The sequence below is a fragment of the Lichenostomus cassidix genome, chromosome 6 (assembly GCF_008360975.1).
Source record: "Lichenostomus cassidix isolate B80296 chromosome 6, HeHo_3.0, whole genome shotgun sequence".
Classification (NCBI taxonomy): domain Eukaryota; kingdom Metazoa; phylum Chordata; class Aves; order Passeriformes; family Meliphagidae; genus Lichenostomus; species Lichenostomus cassidix.
The window spans coordinates 12,409,836-12,430,927 of record NC_139487.1 but is presented as its reverse complement, the minus strand read 5'-3'; the positions used below and the strand labels follow the sequence as shown (position 1 = coordinate 12,430,927).

At 57.9% G+C, this 21,092-nt stretch overlaps 2 protein-coding genes across 9 annotated transcripts in view; one reads left to right on the top strand and one right to left on the bottom strand.

Moving 5' to 3' along the window:
* The first annotated feature begins 7 nt into the window (after positions 1-7).
* MRPL43 (mitochondrial ribosomal protein L43) lies at positions 8-1,048 on the top strand. Its single transcript, XM_085064978.1, has 3 exons — positions 8-181; positions 518-630; positions 817-1,048. Exons 1-3 carry the CDS (start codon positions 51-53, stop codon positions 1,029-1,031), a joined length of 459 nt encoding a protein of 152 aa, XP_084921104.1. The 5' UTR covers positions 8-50; the 3' UTR covers positions 1,032-1,048.
* Positions 1,049-1,098: 50 nt separating this feature from the next.
* SEMA4G (semaphorin 4G) overlaps positions 1,099-21,092 on the bottom strand; it is a 29,809-nt gene continuing 9,815 nt past the window's right edge. Inside the window, exons 1-17 of one of the 8 annotated variants that reach the window (XM_085064973.1) lie at positions 13,076-13,882; positions 9,594-9,830; positions 8,288-8,436; positions 7,660-7,722; positions 7,481-7,579; positions 6,199-6,292; positions 5,855-5,968; positions 5,488-5,654; positions 5,170-5,339; positions 4,862-5,006; positions 4,563-4,785; positions 4,361-4,476; positions 3,883-4,034; positions 3,626-3,687; positions 2,300-3,543; positions 1,977-2,096; positions 1,099-1,894 (exon numbers count right to left, since the gene is read on the bottom strand). In XM_085064973.1, the coding sequence (XP_084921099.1) occupies positions 2,687-3,543; positions 3,626-3,687; positions 3,883-4,034; positions 4,361-4,476; positions 4,563-4,785; positions 4,862-5,006; positions 5,170-5,339; positions 5,488-5,654; positions 5,855-5,968; positions 6,199-6,292; positions 7,481-7,579; positions 7,660-7,722; positions 8,288-8,436; positions 9,594-9,717 (2,535 nt within the window). In that variant the 5' untranslated portion in view covers positions 9,718-9,830; positions 13,076-13,882 and the 3' untranslated portion in view covers positions 1,099-1,894; positions 1,977-2,096; positions 2,300-2,686. Of the gene's footprint in view, positions 1,895-1,976; positions 3,544-3,625; positions 3,688-3,882; positions 4,035-4,360; positions 4,477-4,562; positions 4,786-4,861; positions 5,007-5,169; positions 5,340-5,487; positions 5,655-5,854; positions 5,969-6,198; positions 6,293-7,480; positions 7,580-7,659; positions 7,723-8,287; positions 8,437-9,593; positions 9,831-13,075; positions 13,884-20,262; positions 20,476-21,092 lie in introns of those variants that run through there. The other 7 variants (XM_085064970.1, XM_085064975.1, XM_085064969.1 and 4 more) reach the window with 7 other exon arrangements.

The following is a 21,092-nucleotide window of genomic DNA, read 5'->3' as shown; positions in this document are numbered from 1 at the left end:
TCCCCGTCCCGCCCCTCCCGCCGGTTCCGGCTCCGGGTGAGCGCGAAGCCATGACGGGCCGCGGGTCGCCCAGCCGGTTCCTGACCGCCGTGCTGCACAACGGTGTGGGCCGGTACGTGCGGCAGCTCCAGCGCCTGCAGCTCCTCTTCAGCCCTACCGCGGCCGACGCCCGCGGCGCCAGGTACCGCCGGAGGCACCACCCGAGTGCCGGGGATGGGGCGGGGAGAGCCTGCTGACCCCTTAACTGGCGGGACGGGTCTTCCCCTTGCCCTGTCAGCGTGGGGAAGAGACGGTGCTGCTGCCCATGATCACAGGGGAGCGGTGGGGTTGTGACCCTCAACCTCCTGCCAAACGGGGCAGGAGCTGCAAGGCGGCACCAGGGGCATCACCCCACATTCTGCGCTATGACTCCTTCCGTGGGCCCGGCACGGGCGAGGGGTGACCTTGGTATGGGGGCTGTGGCGATCCTCCCCCTTCTCTGGCCCGGCTGGGGCTGAGGGTCCCCTCTGGTCCCCAGGCAGTTCGTGGAGGAGGCAGCGCAGGACTTCGCCCGGCAGCACCCCGATGTCGTCCTCTACGTGAGCCCCCATTCGGGCCCGGGCCCGGCCCCGGTGCTGCGGGCCGAGTACTGTGAGTGCTGGGGGGCGCGGGGGGCTCCGGGAGTGGATGGGGTGACCCTGCCGTGCCCCGGCTCTGCACCACCTCTGTCCGGTGCAGATGGTGCCGGGGCAGCTGCTGTGGGATGGGGGATCAGGAGCTGCCCCCCGGGGGCTGCCGAGTGGGGGGATCCCGGCCTGACCCCTCGCTCTGCCGCAGTGAACGGCACGGTGCGGGAGGAGCTCGTTGCCAGCAAGACAAGCGAGGAGATCGTGCAGCTGGCCACAAAGCTGGCCAACCAGTCCGGCCTGGACATCATCCGCATCCGCAAGCCCTTCCACACCGACAACCCCAGTATCCAGGGCCAGTGGCACCCTCTCACCAACAAACCCTCCATCCTCACCGTCCAGGGCCCACGCCTGCAGCCCCAATAAAGCCTCCTCTAGCCCCATGTCTTTGCATCCATCTCTCCTGTTTGCAGAGGGACACTGCCACACCATGTCCAGACAGAGCCGTATTTATTGCTGGGGGGAATGTGGAGCTGTGCATGAGAAGTGCCAGACACAGAGTGATGCTCCTCCTTGGGGAGTTGGGGTGGTCCTTGGGGGTGGCTCATGCCCCCTTCTTGCAGCAAAAACAAGGGCTGGGGCAGGGTGGGAGAGTGTGCAACTCTTGCCTTTTCCTGCTAAGCCTCACTCTCCTGGAATAGGAGGCCTGGGCTGTAGCTCATGAAGGACCCCAGGGATTGCCACCCCTCTCCTGTTGCCCCTGCAGGGTTGAGCCCTTGGCAATGTCCTTATCATGGAGGTGCGAGCAAGGAACATGGGGGAGGACATGCACCCCCACAAGTCTGTCCCTCCCCAGCTTCTCCAGTGTCACCACACTGTCCCTGGAGCATGAAAGGCTTTTGTCACCCCCATTTCTCAGGTTCTCCCAGGAGGTGGCAGAAGCAGAAATAGTTGGGAGAATTTAGGGACCATGGCTGCTCCTAGAAAGTGTCATGAAGAGAAGGCTCCAGAGGGAGGCAGTCCCTCGTCCAGGATTCTTCTTCCTCACTGTGTGAGGACATTTCCCTGCACACGTGTTATCCCACGGGTAACAGGGCTGTGCCTGAGCCCCAGTTCTCCAATGGCACCACACAGGAGGGCAGAAACACATAGTGCTTGGGGCCACAGGGGCACTGCAGATGTCAGGAGCATGTGGATGCTGCGCTGGTCCCTTGTCACACTGTAGGGCACGGTGGTGGTGCCAGTCCTGCTGCCAGTGCATCTTGCTGCCTGCTGCTGCATCCAGCGCCCTGGGGAAAGGGGGCAGAGCCCTGTCAGGGTCGGAGGCCCTGGGAGTACCACCTCCCCAGGGCACCCAGCCCTGTATTTCACCTGTGGCCTCTTCGCAGTGAGCACATGCCCCTTCACCAGCTGCTCCAGGGTATTCAGGACATCAGCTCCTCACCCTGTCTCTTGTCCATCGCCAGGCCATCCTCTCCCAGAGAGGAAACCCTGAGGGGGCAGATGTGGGAGACCGGGCAGGGGCTGGAAGCCACTGAAGCCACCCCTCACAATGTGAGATGTGTCCAGGGCCCCTCTCCTGCCTGAGAGCAGGCAGCTGGGGAAACCCTGCCGGCCCTGTACCAGGAAGGGATCCTGCACCCTGTGAGGCACAGTGTGTCAGCCCTCAGCCCCCCTCCCTGCTCTTCACCCACCTCTCAGCAGCTGTCCAGCTCCTATGTGCTGAGGGATGCCCAGCAGGGCTGGCCATGCGTCCACAACAGCGTCTCTTGCGCCTGGACAGACAGAAACTCTCCCTCCCCATGGTGTCCACCTTCAGCCAGGTGCCAGCTCCTGTCTCCAGCTTGTGGCCACCGTCGGTGAGTTTTTATATATAAATAGAGCTCCAAATTTAAATAGATACTTCTTTTTTTCTGTACAGCAAGTCTCAAAAGTGAGTGAAAAGCCAAAGGAATGGCCAAGCCTGGGCCCGGCCATCCAGGAGGTAGTTTTGCCTGAGTCTTGTAACACTGCTGGCAAGGGGTGGGAGAAGGGGCTGGAGGGGAGGAGGGTCCCACTGGCAAGACCCTCCTCCCCGGCCCCTACACGGAGCTCTCGTCCAGCTTTTCCACCAGTTGCGTGTGTTTCCGCTTCTCCAGAATTTTGCTGAGCTCCTCCGTGAAAGATGCGCTGTAGAGTGGGGAGGCCAGCGGCTCCTCCTGCTGCTGCAGCAACATGTAGCTGTTGCCGTTCATCTTGCGGAGGACGTTGGGCAGAGCCCCCACACCGTTGGTCAGCTCGGCCGGCAGCGGGGGCGGCAGCGGCGGCACGGCAGCCGGCAGCTCCTTGACTGGGGAGGTGGCAGCCGTGGGTGCCTCGCCAGGGATGATCCGCAGGCAGCCATCGGGGTGGGTGAGCTCTTCCTCCTCCTCCTCCCGGTGGCCCTTGCGCAGGCAGTTGGCTGAGACGGTCTGCAGCTCCACACTGGCTGGCCGTGGCTCCCCCAACACATACTTGCCCTTGCGCTTCTCCAGGCAGGACATGTACAGGAGGATGATGCTGAGCACGGTGCAGAGCACCACCAAGGTGACAATGGCGGAGATGTAAGCCACCTTCATGTCGTTGGCCGCCTGGCTGGCAGCGTGGGGTGGCGCAGCAGCCGTAGGGTTGCGGGGCAGCTCGGGCAGCACAGTGAGGCTGTAGGCAGCCAGCAGTGTCCGGAGACCCTGCTCCTCCCCATAGCAGCGGTACTCGCCGCTGTGCTGGGGCAGCGTGTCCGTCACCAGCAGCCCATCCACCCCCACGCGCAGACGGTCCTGCCCCGTGCCCAGCACCTCACTGCCGTTCAGCAGCCACACGGCTCGGGCCAGGTTGGAGCGCTGGTCACAGGGCAGCAGCACATCGTCCCCCTGCAGCACTGTCCGGTTCTTCCACGGCTGGGAGCCTGTGGGGACACGCACTGCCTTGCACCTCTCCCTGCCGTTCTTAAGGGATGCTGGACACCAGCATCCCAGTGGTACCGAGGGGCGGCAGAGACTCACCCCGTCCAGAGCCACTCCGGCATCCCTTGTTGCCACTTTGTATGTCCTGCACCAGCCCTGTGCTGCAAGGCATGGGGGGCTTCAGCCATACAGCCTCAGCTGAGCTCCCCCCTTACAGGGTCACAGCCACCGTGATACCCACTGTCAGATGGGGTTGGCTCTGGGGTGACTGTGCCACAGGGTGACATGAAACAGCATAGGATGGGGCAAGTGGAAGGTTCATGAGACCTGGCCGGCAACATGCAACCCATCCCTACCTGTCTGTGGTGGCGATGGCACGGCAGGCCCCGCCATCCCAGGCACAGTAGGGGTCCCGGGCGAGGATGCAGTCGTAGCAGGAGGTGTACTTGGCACAGGAGGCCAGGGGCACCTGCACAATCCCACTAGCTGCCCCAACATACAGGCTCCTCTGAGAGGGAAAGGGCTGGCTCAGTATTGATCTGGCATGGTCACAGCTGCTGGGCTGTGGGTTGCCCCATGGTGCCCAGAGATCCCCCCCAGACCACAGCACAGCTCTCCCTTTATGGGTGTACCCAGCTCCCAGGCAGTGCTGATGGGTGCAGCTGGCAAGGAGGTGGCAGGCCAGGCTGGTCCCTTCCCCAGGCTACCCTGCTGGGCTCCAGCACATATCTCGAGCTGGGATGACCCAGGATTCACCTACCCCCAGTCCCCAAAACAGTGCAATGGCAGCTTCACAGCACGAGCACACCTCTCCCTACTTGTTCCACCCCTTACCTGGATGTGGGAGATCACCAGGCTCTCCACAGGCTGCAGGTCCCTGAACACCTGCACCTCCTCCACAATGTGGATGCCAGAGTTCACCACCACAGCCTTGTGGATCCAACCATCCCCTGGAGAGCAGAGCAGGCAGTTCAGGAAGGAATTTGAGGTGTGCCCTTTGCCCAGCAGAGGCCTGTCAAATTCATCCCACACTCACCCGTCCCCATGAAGAGCACATCATAGGAGTGGCCGTCCAGAGCCTGCACCCTGTCTACGGCCAGCTGGCTGTACACCACGTTCTTCTTCACCAGGAGCGGCTCCCCACCGGCTGGCTTCACCTCCTCAAACATGAGTGGGTGCAGCTTGACAAAGTCCAGAACACTGTTGGGCAGGTCCTGCGAGGAGTTGTAGCCCTTCCGGCGGGAGTGGTCCGTGATGCACTGCCCAGGGGAAATGGGGGTCAGAGGAGAATGCAGCTGCACTATGCCCCCCTGCTCTGCACCCCCATGCACTCACGGAGCCGGGCCGGGGCTCAGGCACCACACCATCGTAGCGGGACCACTTGCGAGCCCAGTCCTGGTACTCCATGTAGGGGCCCTCAAAGGCACGCTGCACTGCTGAGATGCTGTAGCGGCACACAGCCGAGGCTTCCATGGTCCTCCTGAGGAGCAGAACCTCACCTAAGCCTGGGCAGATACATGGGTGCTCCCAATGAATGCATCCCCAGGTGCTCAGCACCTGCCTGTGCATCCCCTCAAGCATTTCTGGCTCCCCCAGCACTGCAGACTTTTAGCCCAAATCATTGTGGCCGCTGCCTCACTCACCACTGTGCTGACAGTGTGAAGGCAGCATAGAAGACAGTGCTGGCCCAGCCACCCCCATCCAGGCTGCAGACACTGCGCAGCACCTCGTAGTAGGGGATGTAGCAGACCAGGCGCGCCTTCATGAAGGATGTCCACTTGCGCTGCAGAATCTTCTTCCCCCCGACGTCGCTCTGGGAGGGTGCAGGGAGCATGTCTGCACAGGCTGGATGGGTGGTCATTCCCCTCTGCCTGTGCCTCAGTTTTCCCACAGGTGGAGGCATACTGCCCCTGCACCAAGAGGAGCAGTGCTTGGCTCCCTGTGGCTGGGAACATGCCTACCTTACACACACGGGCCACCCGGGCCACTCGGGCCACCTGACTCTTGTCAAAGAAGGACGTGGTCTCCTCTCCTGCCCGCTCCGTGAAGAAGTAGTAGATTTTGTCATCATCACCCACAGGGCTGTCCTTGCTCTCCCGGACCAGCACAGATGCCACAAACTCAGCATCTGGGGACACGGAGAAAGAGGTGGTGATTAGAAACCAACCACAGAATGTGGAATGCCTCCCTGCCTCAGCTCCTTCTCATAGCAAACCACACAGGACTCCAGAGCCCCTCCCCACACCTGTTCCACATTCTCTGAGGCAATGCAGTGTCCCATGGCCCATGATGCCAGCCCACAGGATGGCAGAGCCAGGGACATCTCACCATTCAGCCAGTGCAGTGGGGACTCTTCTGTCTTCAGTGGCCGCTGGTGCAGGTTCCTCCGAATGTCAGGGAGGCTCCGAAATTCGTAGCGTGTTGCTGTGTACAAGCCTCCATCTGTGCAGGGCAGGTGCCCATCAGCATGGCCCTGCAGCCTGGGGACAGCCCCACAGGCCACCAGCATCCCATGCCCCAGGCAGACAAAGGGGAAGGACCATGTCCTGGTTTGCTAAGGTCTCTGCATGTGGAGCCCACCCAGCTGGGACTCCTCGTGGCGGTGTTGGGGATGAGGCCATGGTCAGTGGCATCCCACATGTCCCCACCAGCCCTGAAAAGGTGCTGCTTACCCACAATGAGGCCAGTGTATCCACGGGCAGGGTCATATGGGCACTTCTCCTTGCCTTCCTCGAAGTGAGACGGCAACATGAACCTGTTGGCATCCTTGAGGGAGACAGGGAGTCAGGTTAAACAGGAGGAGACAGACCCACCTTGCCTGCCAGCCTCATGCTCTCTGCAGAGGCTCCTAGCAGGGACAAAGTGATGCCCACAGCTGTGCCCATGTCCAGGCAAGACAAACCCCCCCAGCACCCTTCAGCTAGTCAGAAACACACAGCCAGACACAGCCCCCAGCCAAGAGTGGGTAGAGGGCTCTGGGAGGAAGGGGAGCCTGAGACCCAATACCACACTTTGGCATTGCATGGGCACTGGACAGGAGCCAGCTAGTACAGCCAATATTCTCAGACAGTGCCTGGCTGGCAGACACAGCTCAGCCAGGCTGGGTCCCCCCCAGGTGCTGTCCGTGTCATGGCAGGAGGTACTGTCTTTGGGGTTTGCAGTTCAAAGGATGTCAAATAATGATGGGGCCCTTCCAGCTTGGCAGCTCCTCCGCCCAATTTCCAGTGTGTGTGATGGCCAAACCGGACCAGCAGCACAGCCATGGGAACAGGCACAGCCTCTCCAGGGCTCCCCAGCCACACTGCAGACATGGTCCCAGGGCCCCTTTTGCCCCCCAGCTCAAGGAGGGAGGTGGGCGAAGGGCAATTGAGTCTCCATTGACTCAAGGTGCTACTGAAAGGGGGTCAAAGTCCCACTGCTAGTAGAACAAGGCTGCTCTTGGACACTTTGCCATGAGTCACAGCCATGTGGGGACTCCCAGACTGGCACAGGAAATTCCTGGGGAGGGGCTGCTGAGTTAGTCCTGCCCCTGTTGCCCTTCCCTGGGTGTGCTTACCACCTGCCAACAGCCATTCTGCAGCCCCTGCCACAGGAGGGGACCCTGCAACCACGGGCACTGCAGTCCAGCTCCAGGGCTGGTGCATCCCATCCTGCTGAGCCCACATGTGTCCCACATGGCACTGATCCACACCCAGCCCTCTTGCTATGGGGTCAGAGTCCAATCCCAGCGCTGGGGTGGGGACTTTGGGCACCTGCATCATGGTGGCCACGTCAAACCTACTCACCTCAGCCTGGGGGTCACTCACCCCTGCTGCGAGGCAGGGAGGGGCAGGGACAGGGGCAGAAGGGGAGTGAGGCTGTGGGTTGAGATAGTGGGAGAGGACAGGAGCTGCACCTCGCCGGGGTGACATGGTGGCAGGGGACAGGTGGCAGCTGTGGGTGAGCCGTACTCACGATGGCGGCACAGAGTGGGTGGAAGGCGTAGGTCCCGCAGGCGTAGAGGTGGGTGCTGTTCAGCCGCTGCAGGAATCGCACGTGGTTGAAGCACTCGGTCTGCGTTGGGGGGGCACAGGCGTTACAAGCTGGGAAAAGCGGGGGGCAGCCCCTCCCGAGCACCCACCCAGCGGCTCTACCTTGTTGTTTTTGCCCTTCTGCAGGCAGTCCATCTGCTTCTCTGGGGAGGCTTCCCAGTGGATCTGCAAGGAGAAGAGAGACTGCTACTGCGTGGCCTCCATCGCTGCATGGTCCCCTTGTCACTCCAAGCTCCAGCTTTTGTCAGAGCCATTAGAGATGATAAAATCCTTATTTATTTATTTAGGGAGGGATAGTTGCTCAGAGCACAAGATGACACCCTGCACACAACCCACCAGCCTGGGTGAGAGTGGTCCGACACCCCAACCTGTGGACAGGCATCCCAGAGCACTGCAGGAGCCTGGAGGATTTTGGGGTGTCCTTCCCTGAGTCAGCAAAGGAGTGTGATGCCCCTGCTGCCCCTCGTTCTGCTGGGGTGTCCCTGAAACAGGCAGCTCTCAGCTTGGGGATGTCTTTCATTACTGTCCCCATGCTGCCTGGCTGGGGAGAAAGACCAGGTGTCCACAGGGGACCTGGTGACAGACCAGGTGCAGACATCACCTCTAGGCAAGACCTGAGACGGCGAGCAGGAGGTTGAGCAGGGATAGAGTGGCCACAATTAGGACGGGGATTGGGCAGCGTGGGACAGGAGAGGACAACCAGCTGGCAGCAAGCAGAGGCTGGGCTCACCGTGCGGTGGGAGCCATCAGCCACGTCACTGGAGTTGAGGGCGAAGATGGCTCCCCTGGCGCCCACGTAGAGGATGCCCTGGTCGTCCTCCAGCAGCAGGGTGCTGTAGTTGAGGGTGTGTGCGTTGAAGCGCCGGACTTCCGACAGCTCTGCAAAGGGAACAGGGGGCTGAGGGGGAACCTGGGGCAGGCACAGCACGAGCCACTGGGAAAAGACAAGAGGATGGAGCTGGAAGTGGGTGGGATGGCACTCGCTGAGGTTATCAGGCAGACAGTGCTGGGTGCCAGCACTTACAGCACGAGGAAAGGAAGGGAGGAGGTTTGGTAGAAGGCAAAAGGCACTAATTGGGCTCAGGCTCACAGAGGAAATTTCTCTCCGCTAATTAAAGCACAGCTCAGGGGTGGGAGCTGCAATGTCCATGCTGGGCACGGACCTGCCACAGTGTTTAAGGAACTGCTGAAGAAAGCAGAAACATGCCAGCAGTGACCCTGCCTCTGAACTGAGCCCAGCCAGCCCAAAGAGAAGGATAAAAAAACCTGAACCAAAACTGGCGTGCAAAGGGGAGCAATTCTGCAGTGAGGCTGAGCACTCCTGCCCACCAAGCTGATGAAATCATCGAATTTGAGGCACTGAGAAGTTGGAGGTAGGACTCAGCCCTGGCCAGAGCGACCAGCAGGAAGCAAAAATTCTATGAGGCTTGGGACATTGGAGGCAGCTGGAAAATGAATGATTGCCCCCCTTCCCCAGAAAAGAGGCATCACCTGGAAAGAAAAGGGCAGCCCAGCTGCTAATGAAACTCTCCCATCGATTGCTGAGTTGAGCCTCACTAATGAGGTCAATGAAGTCATGTGGATATCCCAAGGGACAATGACACTGCTGGGCTCACTGACACCACAGAGGCTGGAGGCCAAAAGCCCAGTGGCAAATAGAGAAAATCATGGAAGAAAGCTCCCTGCTGACTATTTGGGCCATGAGATCCCAGCCCAGGTGTGACATCCAGGACACCCTCCAAGGTCTGCCAGGTAGAGCCAGGGGTTGGTCAGGGCTGGCTCCGTGCATACCCTTATACCCCTCTGGCTTCTGGGGGGATGACTTTGCTGTGCTCCCTTCCTTGGGGCAGCCGGTACTAGAGAGCCATGTGGGCTCTGATTTCTGGAGCCCAGGAGATTGCAAGTCCCCATGTAGCCACCCTCCCATGTTGTGCTCCAGGAGGGTGGCAAAGACTAGACACAGTCACAATGCACCAAAGCCAATGCCAGCAAAATCCCAAACCTCACTGAAGCCACCAGGACCCACACCCCCTTACCATCAAAGGTGACTGTTGTCCTGGGGGTGGCATCCAGGTCGGTGGCAGAGTGCCGTGATGGGTAGCCCATGGCTGCCGCTGCCATGAAGAGAGTTGTCAGGAGATGTGCTGGACCTCCGCTCATCTTCCTGCTCTCTTGGCAAGGGCAGCCGCCTCAGCCGCTGCCGCCGGGCCGGCACAGCCAATCCTTGGCAGGGCTCTCCAGCTCTCTGGGACAGGCCTGGCCACCAAACCCTCCTGAAACACAGAGCACTGGGTCAGAAACTCCCGCTGTCCCAGCACCTCACAAGCAAGCAGGCTTGGGAAGGAGCCAGCTGCATAAACGCATGGATGCTTGACCCAGCACAGCCTCCGACCAGGGATGGCTTGAGGGAAAAACAAACTCTCATTTGCTAAAGGGGAAATGAAGGCATGGCACAAGGCATTGTGCCTGCAGCCATCACAGGGCATGGAGGGGAGTTTGAGCAGAGCAGCATCCCCCTGCGTCAGCAACCATTCTGTCACAGTGGCGTAGTTGCTTGCTGAGCACTCAGGTCAGCTGCTTGGAGGTGCATTTTTCTCCAGGTCTTCTCTGGGCTCATTCCTCCTTCACTCCCTGCCTTTTGCTCCTGCAGATCACCCTGACTGAAGGGTATGTTTCAGCAGAGCCAGATGATCCCCCATTGCATTTCACACCCAAAAAGCAGGCACATTTGTCCCTCAAAAGCAGAGAAGGGTGCTTGGGGCCAAGCCCCACTGTGAGTCTCTTGGCTCACTGGGGTACCCCAAGACCCACTCCCCAAAATGGCTGCAGCGCGAATGGCAGCAGTGGGGGTCCTGGGGAGCCCAAGGTCTGCTCTCCTTCCCAAAAGACCACGTCCTGCCGTGCAAAATACTTGTCCCGTTTTGCCCCTCCCGAAATGATGAGACTTCTGAGGACTGAGGCATTGGGAAGGATGCTTCAGGCACGCAGCAATGCAAAGTGAAGGAAAATCCATATAGGAGCTGCTTGGCATCTTCGTGAAGTCTTTCCAAGCGGAAACAATTTTATCCCCCCAGTGTTTTTCCACGAGATTTCAGTTTTGCTTTCATCCCAGCTGCCTTGAAGCTCAGCATCTACTTCGGCTCTCACTTTCATGAATCAATCCCTCACAAATAATCCTCCAGCTCTCCCAGCTGCACTGAGCAAAGCCACCAGTTCATCTTGCAGGCATGCAGGAGGAAAAAGGTGACTGGGTATCTCTGAGCCAGAGAGCTCCCCATGAGTAACCAGCACCTATATATTTGCTTAGAGGTTTATATATATATACACATACATATACCAAATACCTGACCCTGTAGAGAAGCTGCTCAAACACGCTCACTGCAGACGATTTCCCTGAAGCAAATACTTTACCAGGTCTCAGGAAGAGGGGAGGTAAAACCAAAGTTTAAAAAAGGGCTTTGCAGCTGAATAGGAGAAGTGAGGGGCCGGATGTGGATTCAGTGATAGCTCTGGAACTTGCATCAAAGTGCTGGTTCCTTCAAGGGGTTTCAGACACAAACATCACACCCACAATGGCTACTGCCCCAGAGCATTCTCGGAATGGGGCAGATGGGAGATGTTTCTCCCTGCTGCCTCACTGTCCCCCAGGCTCTAGACCAGCACAGAGCACCCAAATGATGCCTTAAGAATTTCTAGTTTTTATTCTTCATGTGTCTGTAGCTTTAGTGTAGTATAAAATGCTAAAACTTCTGCCCCAGCACCTTTAGTCAAAACAATTTCTCTGAATGGAAATTCAAGGACACATTCGTTGCCCTAGAGCCCGAAAATATGTAAACAACAGTAAACTGGGGGAGAGCAGGCCTGGGGTGGTTAACATCGTCACCTAAGGGTGTTATTGGAGAATTAAGGGCCAATATGCTAATACAACAGAACTTATAAAAGGTGAGGAGCTCGTGACTTGTCATCCATTTTGGGTGCAGCCTCACGAGGGAAATTCGTTTGCCTTGAATGTACCGTAAAGGCCTTTAACTGTCTGCTTTTTACTCTCCTAACTTGTCTTGGCTTCTGTTACAGGTAGCCTGTTTCAGACATCACAAAGAGCATCCAACCCTGGGTGCAGGCAGGGTGCTGCATGCAGGGCTGAGGTCCTTGGGGAGCAGATCCCAGAGCAGGCTCTCTCCATGTTACTCCTGTTTCCAGGACTAGCCCTGTATAGAATGAGGGTCTGCCCATGAATGATGGGCCTAGCACAGCAATGCAAGGCAGGTGAGTGCTGATGGAGGTCAAGAAGAAAGAAATTTTGGTGGCACCATGTCTAGCACAAGCCAGACCCACCAAGTTTTGGGCAAAGCAAGCGGCAGGGTCACACCTGGAACACCAAAGCCCCCCAGCCAGCCCTACACTGACAGCTCTCCACCCCACCAGCAGGAGCAGGGCTACTCTGGCAGCTGCAGGGACCCTTCCCCAAGCCTCCACATGGAGACATGAGTCTGGAATCATGCAGAAGCCACAAGAGCTGCTGCACCTGCGAGGGGAAAGCAGAGCAGAGGAGAAACCTCCTTACGACAAGGCAAACAATGATCTCTATAAATGAGTAACAGCCCTCCATGCTGCTGGGCGTCCTCAGCTTATCTCCCCTTTGACAAACAAGCCCTGAACTTTGCCTGCTGCTTGGCTCCCGATGTGCTGGGGACTGGAGCTGGGAGTGCAGCCGGGCAGGGCGGCAGGGATGGTGCTTATCACAGGGCCAGCGCAGCGCTGCGAGCCAGCCCCAGCTAACATTTAACCATTGTGAGCACCAAGCCAGCACAGGGGGGAAACAAAAATAATAAACTAAGCTGGGGGGCTGTGCAGGGCTCCTGGCTGGGTAGGGGGGAGTAGCGTCCCATGCTGCCAGGGCTGGGCTCTTCTGCTTTTTCCAAGGAAGCAGCTACACCCATTTCCAAAGGCTCCTTTGCCTGAGATCAGATGTAACTTTGTCCTAAAGAACACTTAATCAGTTATGCCGTAAGAGCCAGTTAATATTTTACTCAAAGAGAAGCACTGTTCCAAGCTTCCCCATTTTTTTTTTCTGGTTTTTATTTTTCATACTTAGGATGGGGGAGAAAAAGCAAGAAGGAACTGAAACCATCCTGGGCACCCTTCAGGTCAATAGCCTGGTCTGCAGCCACACCAAACACCCCCAAACTCATAATTTCCCCCTTGTCTGGGTGCAAGTTTTAAGTTCAGGGTGAGGCCGAGGAATCAGGCAGGAAGCAGAGTGGGTCTGGATCTGTGGGACCCACCAGTAGGACTGGGGGCAGATGGATTACACAAGTACAGCACTTCAACAAGAAATGGACAAAAGCTGGGAATGGAAATGCCACAGAGTTTTCTCTGGGGGAGGGAAACAAATGGGGAGAGTAAGAGGCTGAAAAGCAGCAGCAGCTCCAATAAAACCATGAGTTTAAGAGAAAAACTGCCCAGAAAAGCCCACCCCATCCCCAGCAGTGAGCTCCCAAGTCCCTTGGCACCTCACCTACTTCCCAGCACAGAGGGGCCGACATAGGACCTGATAATCCACCCCAGCTCCCACGCCGGCCGGCGACACTGAAGAAGCAGGATGGTGGAGGCAGGACCCAGCTGCAGGGCTGACGGACACCCCGAGATGGGCGAAGCCAGGAACCAGCTGCTCTACTCGCAACGTGTAACATCCACAGAGGCACAAGCCCACCCTCCTACCACGGGCTATCAGTGCTCCTACGGGCTTCAGCCGCAGCTCCCAGCATGGAGCCAGACCCAGGTAACATCTCTCACCAGTGGGATGCTTGCTGGTCCCTGGGGAACGCCAGGAAAGCAGTGGGGCGGCAGAGGCGTGCAGGCGTGGGTGAGTGCGCAGCGGAGCGAGCGAGCCCCGGTCAGGTCTGACTGGGTTTACTGGGTCACGACGGAAGCTGTGTGAGCATGACTGTGCCGGCCTCAGCCTCCCACCGGCAGCCAGCCGGCAACAGCACACCCAAACGGGCTGGCCCAGTCGGCACCTCCTTAAAATCCCCATGACCAGCGTCTCTGGAGGAGCAAAAAGCTTTTGATGAGTGAATTTCACAGCCTCACCAACCTGGATCTGGCCAAAGAAACTGGGCAAAGAAACCAGCCAAAACTGCCACACACCTCAACAGCCACTGCAGCAGGACATTCTGTGAGCGTAGGGGCCCCTTCCTGCTGCTCCATGGTCCTCAAAGTCACAAGGCAGCAAAACCTGGGAGCAAAAGCTGCTTGCAAGCTGCAGTGCAGGGAAGCCGTGCTGTCTGTGGGGCTGGCAAACATGGAGAGACCACAGACGGGGTCTTACGGGCCCCCCATGGATGTTTCCTCATCCGTACAGCTAAAAATTATGCCAGCTTTTTAACTTCAAAGGAACTCAGGAGAAAGAATGGAAGTGGTGGGTGGAAGCACCACTTCTCCAGCTTACTCTCAGCATCCATTCTGGATGGCAGGACAGATTTGCAGAGTGGGATAAGACACTTCCCCATCCCACCCTGCCCTAGACAGCTTGTGGTTGTTCCTTCAAGATCTAGTAAAGCCCAAGCAGGCTCCTGGAGTGGCTGCTGGACATTTCTGCTCTCTCATGGGCTGCTCCCCTTGGCATCACAGACTACTACAAGGAAGCACTGCTGATTTCCCAGTGGAAGCCAGGGATTTCCAGCAGGTCTTCTCTGCATTATGGAGTTGCAAAACAGCATTAACAGAACCCCCATCAGGGACTGCACCAGGTGACAACATTTGCTTTTTCATGGCAGTCCAGCCCGGGCACTCCAAACCCCATGCAGCCAATTCCAGTCTACTCACTGGGGCCAAGGCTGGCACATCCCCTTGCAACCCCTTGGCTCCCCCAGGCACTCTCATTCCCACTGTCACTGAACTGTTCTACCCTCCAGGAGAGCCGCTCAAGTTGCTTTCAGGTTCAGCTGAAACAGCCCAACCCGTTCCCGGAGCTGGTGGGGGGGAAAGGCACCTGCCCCAGGGGATGAGGTGGGGAGAGCTCCCAGCTCCCAGGCGTGGGAACAACCCACAAGTTATGGGAAAGGAGCCATCCAGGGATGGGAGACAAGCCTAGCCCTGGCCTGGATGCGAGCGCAATGCGTTTTGGGCTCCCCTTCCCTGGAGGCGGCAGACCTTGGGTGGGAAATCCTGCGAGATGTGGGAAGAGAAGCCGGGATGGAGGTTGCCAGGCAACTTTAATTCAGCCCTTGACGAACTTCCAGCACTTAGCTTCTGCTGCAGAGCCCAACCAGCAAATGATAAAACACCAGATCCACCCCAAGCCCATAGTGTCCATCTGTCCATCCATTTGTTCAAGGAGTTTGCTCCTGACCTGCCTCATGCTGGGGTGCCCTGCAAGGACATGGGTACCCCCTCAGCAGCATCCCCAAAGGCCAGACCAGAACAAGCCACTGTTCCCAGCACAGATTTGCAGGGACAGGAATTGACCCATGGGACTGGGCTGGCGCTGCTGCACAGATATTTCTCAACCAGACAGGATTTTTGTCAACAACACAAGAAAAAAAACGCAAACTTGCCAAAAGCCCTCCGGGAAGAGGGGACCCGTGCTGGGTCAGGAAGAGAAGGAGCACAGTGACCTCCTGGGAGCCCCTCCCTGGGTTTATTTTAGTTGCTTTCTTTAAACAAAACCATGCTTGACCCTGAGGTGCTTCAGCAGACACACACTAGAGCTTCTGCCATTCAGGAAGCAGATGTACTTCTCCTTTACCCAAATTTGGGATTTGGGCACAGAGAAGGGGAGGAAAAGCTGCAACATCAGCTCCTCTCAGAGAGTATCCTGCCCTGCTCCCGACACAGAGCCCCCACACAGAGCACAGCCATCGTGGAGCCAGGGAGGCGCGTGGCAGGCTCCAGCAGGCCATGGGAACAGGCTCCAAATTCCCACAGCACAGTCCCCATTAGACACCAGCAGAGCCCAGCACATCAACAGAGGAGAGCACCCAGCTCTGATCCCACAAACATCACGGTGGGGAGGAGATGTGTGAAGTAGCAAAGTGATGGATGGGAGAGCGAGCGGGGACAGTCAGGGATGTGGGTCAGTTTCAGGGGCACCAGTGCTGGAGGGAGACAAACATCCCTGAAAATACAAGCTGAGCAGTCAGCCACAAAACTAACAACAGCCCAGTTTCTGACAGATTTGCCCTCCCCACCATCAGGACGCCTTTATCATCCTCTCCCTGCTGCATTCCTCTGGGGAATGCTGCCCACCCCACAAAGGGGCAGGAATACACGGCGTCCCCCCTGCATGGCTGCAGGGATCAGGGTGTGTTAGTTTCTCCCAGGCTCCCTGTTTTCACTAATCTCACAAGAACTCGTTCCTCTCCTCCATCAGGTCGGGTCTGATGTGAAGCAGGAGGTTCAAAGGGGCTGCCAGGCAGCAACGGAGCTCAGTGCCAAGTCCCCATGAGAGCTCTTCAGCCATTTTTAACCAAACCCATCCAAAAAAGCCCGACTGAAAAAATAAGGAAAGCTGCTCTGCCCTGTGCCATGACTGCCAGGCACAGGGACAGCTCTGCTCCAGCTGCTCCTGACACAACACAAGCAGACGGCAAGAGCACAGTGCCCAGGACAGCAGAACAGAGCACTCCTTCACTGCCCATCCTAATGGAAAAACCAACAACACTGTCTGTTAGTTGAAACAGTTCCTTGCCTGGCTCCAGAGGCCTTACCCAGAGCTGGCCTGGAAGGGTGCAAGCAGGGGAGGCTGAAGGGCAAATCTTTGCAGTTCAGTGGTTGGCCCAAGAGCACAAGGGATGCCATGGCCAGCCCAGACCCAGAAACCCTGGACAGAGCAGCAAAATTCCCCTCACAGAAACAATTCTTCGTGTGCTGGAGGCTATTTGGCTTTTGCATGACAACAGTGAGGACACAGCCCCTATGGCTCTTCCCTCTCACACAGCACATATCTCTTCTTTGGAAACACCACAGCTGCAGCCTTGTGTTGACCCCACAGCCTGAGAGCACCTGAGAGTACTGCAAGGAGTCACGCAACAACCGGGAAGTGAAACCGGATGGTGCCGAGACTCGGTGGCCTCACTCTGACTTCACTCTCACTCCTCCAATCCAGGACATGGGAGAGTGCAGCCATTGACCCCTGGGATGTGGGGTGCAGATCCCTGGGGCTCCCACCTCCTCCATCATGAGGAAGAGGCAGGCTCGGTGCTAGCACCATCACCTCCAAACCCCAACATGTTCCATCCTTTCCTGATTTGCAGCATGACAAGCTTCACCGCTGGCCGGCAGCCCCTCGGCAGCCCGGACAAACGAGCAGACAGACAGCCCTCCACATCACAGCAAATTCTCCCAGCAAGGGGGCGTCTGCATCCAAGTGGCTCAGCACTGGATGTGATCTGCAATTCAGCCTTCAAAGGCTTTGTGGCTGAAGCACATTGTCTCCTCGGCAGAAGCAGCAAAATAATTGTAGAATTAAATTCCCAGGAACAATTAGAAAGAAAATGAGAAAAAAAAAAATCCCAAGCCTAAATGTAAAAGGATGTCTCAAAGCCAGCAAATTTCAGGTTTTTTTAAGGGATCTGAACCCATTTGCCCGTCCCTGTGGCTGCACTGTGTTTCATTTCACTGGGCTCACACAATGCAAGACACGGAATTAACTCGGGTGTTTGTTTAGAGCTGGTTTGTCTTCCAGGTTTTTTCCAAAGCCAGGTTTAAGTTTCAAAGACGTTTCTTGGCAATGCCTGGGGTTCCCACCGTCGGGGTGGTGAGGGGCTTTCCCAAGGGGAAACAGAGGCTCAGAAATCACACACAACCTGGGGTCCCCTTGGAAGTGGGGACAAGAGGTGGAGCACAAACCAACTTGTCTGGAATGAACATGGGGCTTTCTGCTGCAAGCCTGTTCCTCTCCCTTTTATTTATTCCAAAGATAAACTGTTTTCTTTTCCAAAGTCCAGCAAAACCAGATGACGGGAGCAGTTTTAGAGCTTCCAGCTTCAACAACATCTTCTTGCTTCCTTTGCTTTCCCTCCAACAGAGCTTCAATTTGGGGTCAAACCCAATTTTGATATCCAACTTTACATTCAAAACTGCACAGCACAAAGCAGTAGCAACTGGCTTTTCCCACAGTTGTTTGCATACCACCAGCTTTGCTGCCCCAAAATCAGATCCCCACATTATTTACATGGGCTGGGCTTTGCAACAGGCAAACAGTTGCCCTCCATCAGGTAACGGAGGTGGGATTGTACCTGGAGTGAGCTTTTAAGCAACACGAAAAGCAGAACACAGAGCACACCCTGAATCACAAAGCTGCATCCTGGCCCCCATGCCGGTCAGCTAGCTGGTGCCTGAAACCCTCAGCCTCCTTCATCAGTGAGCGGCAGAGCTCAGGCCCCAGGAGGAAGGAGGGGGTGGGTTTGGTGATGACCTTGCTACGGCAAAGCCCTCATGCTTGTAAATCATGAGGAGCTGGTGGCACAGCCAGTCAGGGAGGGATGGAGATGGCAATGCTTCTTCCTGAAGCACCAGCCAGGTAGGGAGGTCTCACTTTACAACAGGAGCAGGAACCCACTCAGCACCACTGTGAGAGGGGCTTTAAGTGGGGGTACATAAAAATGTCTGGAGGCATCACCTCTCCCCTCCCAGAGGGAGCAGGTCCCAGAGGAGGCTCCCCCCTCACAAAACCACCCATCACATGAGCTGCTTCCCAACAAGTCTCGTCAAGATGCCAAGCAGAGCCGGCGGGCAAGTGCAGGGAAATTCCCCACATGCGGCCAGGCAAGGCTGGCACCACATCTCCACTGTACCCACCGCTGCCCTCCTGCACGGGAGAGCCCCCTCACCAGTCTTGCTAACACACCTGGATGCTTTTTCCCGGGCACATGACGTGCCAGATTTGCTGAATAAACCTCCCAGCTCCAGCAAACCCGCTGCATTCCTGGTGGGTAAAGTGGTGAAAGGTTCAAACAGACGTTGGAAAAGGCAGGGGGAGAGAACAAAGCCTCATCTGCAGGAACTGAAAGGGTGGTTGGGGTTTGGGTTTTTTTTCCCCTCAGGTTGCAACACAAAAACAAAGTCCTGATAGGGATCTCTCCTGCTGGGGGGTAGCTCCCTGCCCCTCATCCCTCTGGGCAGAGCAAGCCTGGCCAAACCGAGATGAAGCACAGACCTGTCCTGCGGGGCACGAACGCAGCATCTGCGGGCAGCTGCCATGGTCATCCCTCCCAGGTTTGGGGTTCAGACTGGGGGATCCCAGCCTGTGCCTGCCGCAGAGGAAGGCAAAGCAGCCAGAGCCCGCAGTGGCAGGCCAACTAGCACCAAAAATGCCACTCTTGTTATTAATAATTTCCCTGCATCTGAGCAAAACTGCACTCCTCATCCATTTTGGGAAGCCTCTTTGTCTTTGGAGGCTGTTTTTCTTGGCACCCGAAGAGTCTTTTCATGGCTCCCCCTCCCACTTCATGCTCTTGGTTTTAAAGGCCAGGCACAAGTGACTGGCCCACCTGGGCACTGATGGAGAGAGCAAAAAGAGCCCCAAATACCAGTGCTGCAGGTACCTTCCACCTTTGGATTGGCACAAAGACGCAGAGAAGCCCCCAGCACAAGCAGCTCTGCTTTGCCTGGGGGGCATCTGCAGCCCCCACAGCAATGCATCCCAAGGAGATGAATCTCAACGAGTCAAGGCTCAGACAAGCCACATTCCATGACCACCCCCTGATTTCCAAAGGAAAGGAGAGGGGGGCAGGGATTGCACTGCACCACCTGCATTGGTTTAGTACCTCATCCCAGCTGATCCCAGGTAACACTCAGCCTCCCCAAACATCTCATCCCTGAAGACCCCTGATTCCCCCATCCTGCTGGGGAAGGAAAGGACTGTATCCAGCCCTCCCTGCCCAGAGCTGGTGCCCTGTCTGTCTGCAACTCCCACCATCGTGTTCCCTCACACCCCTAGCAAGTTCCTCCATAACTCCAACACGGGTCCCCCAGCCCCACTTCACCCCACACCCCAAACCTGTCCCCAAAGAAAGCTCCTGCACTGCCACCAGATCCAGCATATGCCACCTCCCCTCCTGCTCATCATCCCCAAATCTTCACCTGCATCAGACCGACCCTGAACCCCTCTCCATCCTGCCTCCAAGGCTCTGACCTCTTGTCTCCCCCACACATTATTCCCTGGACTTCAACCTCAGCAGGTCAGAGCCCTGCTCCTCTTTCTCTGGACCCTTCCTGTGCGTGCAGCACCCACACCCAGCACCCCAGATCCTGCCTGTGGACTCAGCACCCGGATCCAGCACCCGGGCACACAGAACCAGCATTCACAATCCTGCCTGTGGACCCGGACCAAGGCTCAGCACACCAGATTCAACAGCCCCAACCCTGCCTGCGGATTAAGCACCCGAACCCAGCACCCCTAATCCTGCCTGCGGACTCAGCACCCGGGATCCAGCACCTCAAGCCCGACCCTGAGCCAGCATCCGAAGGCCCTACCAAGCGATTCAACAGCGGCACCCAGCACCCCAGATCCTGCCCGTGGGCTGAGCGCCCAGCCCCAGCCTAGCCCCAGCCGTGTGCACGCAGCAGCCGCAGCCAGCCGCACCATCCAGCCTCCCGGATCCTGCCTGCGGTGCGGCGCCCAAACCCAGCACCCCCTGGCCTGCGGACCCGCACCCGCCCCGGCTCGGCTGGCGCTGCTCGCGTCCCCTCGCTACTTGCCTGGCGCGGTGCGGTGGCGCAGCAGGTGCGGGCAGTGCGGGCGGCACGGCGGGGCAGGGCAGGGCAGGGCAGGGCGAGATAAGCCAGGGTACGGCTCGGTGCGGCGGCAGGACAGGGCTCGGCTCGGCAGCACAGGGCTCGGCTCGGCAGCGCAGCCCGGCTATGCGCAGCCCCGCCGTGCCGGACCGAGCCGCGCCGAGCCGCACCGCCCCCTGCCGGCAGCGCTGTGCGCGGGGGCGCCGAGCCCGGCCTGCCGCCAGCGGCCGCCGGCGTGGGGCCGCTTGGAGGAGGAGGAGGAGGAAGAGGAGGGAGAGGAGAGAGAGGAGGAGGGAAGCGGAGCAGAGCCGCCCCTGCCTGCGCTGCGCGGAAGCAGGCGGCAGCGTGCCCTCGGCAGAATCGCAGCAGGCAGGGACGGGATGCTACCGTGCAGCCCCCAACACGTGGGGTGGGCCGGGGGCTCACTCAGCACAGGAGGTTTGGGTGATGCACCCACCAAAAGGCCCGTGTGGACGCCCTTTGCGAAGTCAGGGGGGGCAAAGAGCTGGTATCGTGGACTTGTGATTATGGAGAAGCACGAGTGAGCACGGATAAGCTTCATCCTGCTCTGCCAATACAGCAGGCGCATGGTTCCAGTATCATCACACCACAGTCCCCAGTCAGAGCCACCAGTGTCAGCACAGCACAGCCCCCAGCCAGTGCCATGGTGCTCGCTAAGGTTTCTTGTTCCCCAAAGTCACCCCAGCATCCTGCGCTGCATGCCTGAGTCAGGCACTGTGCCCCATCTTCTCTCTGCTCTCAGCGCGTCTCCCCATTCACATGGCGGAAGGTTG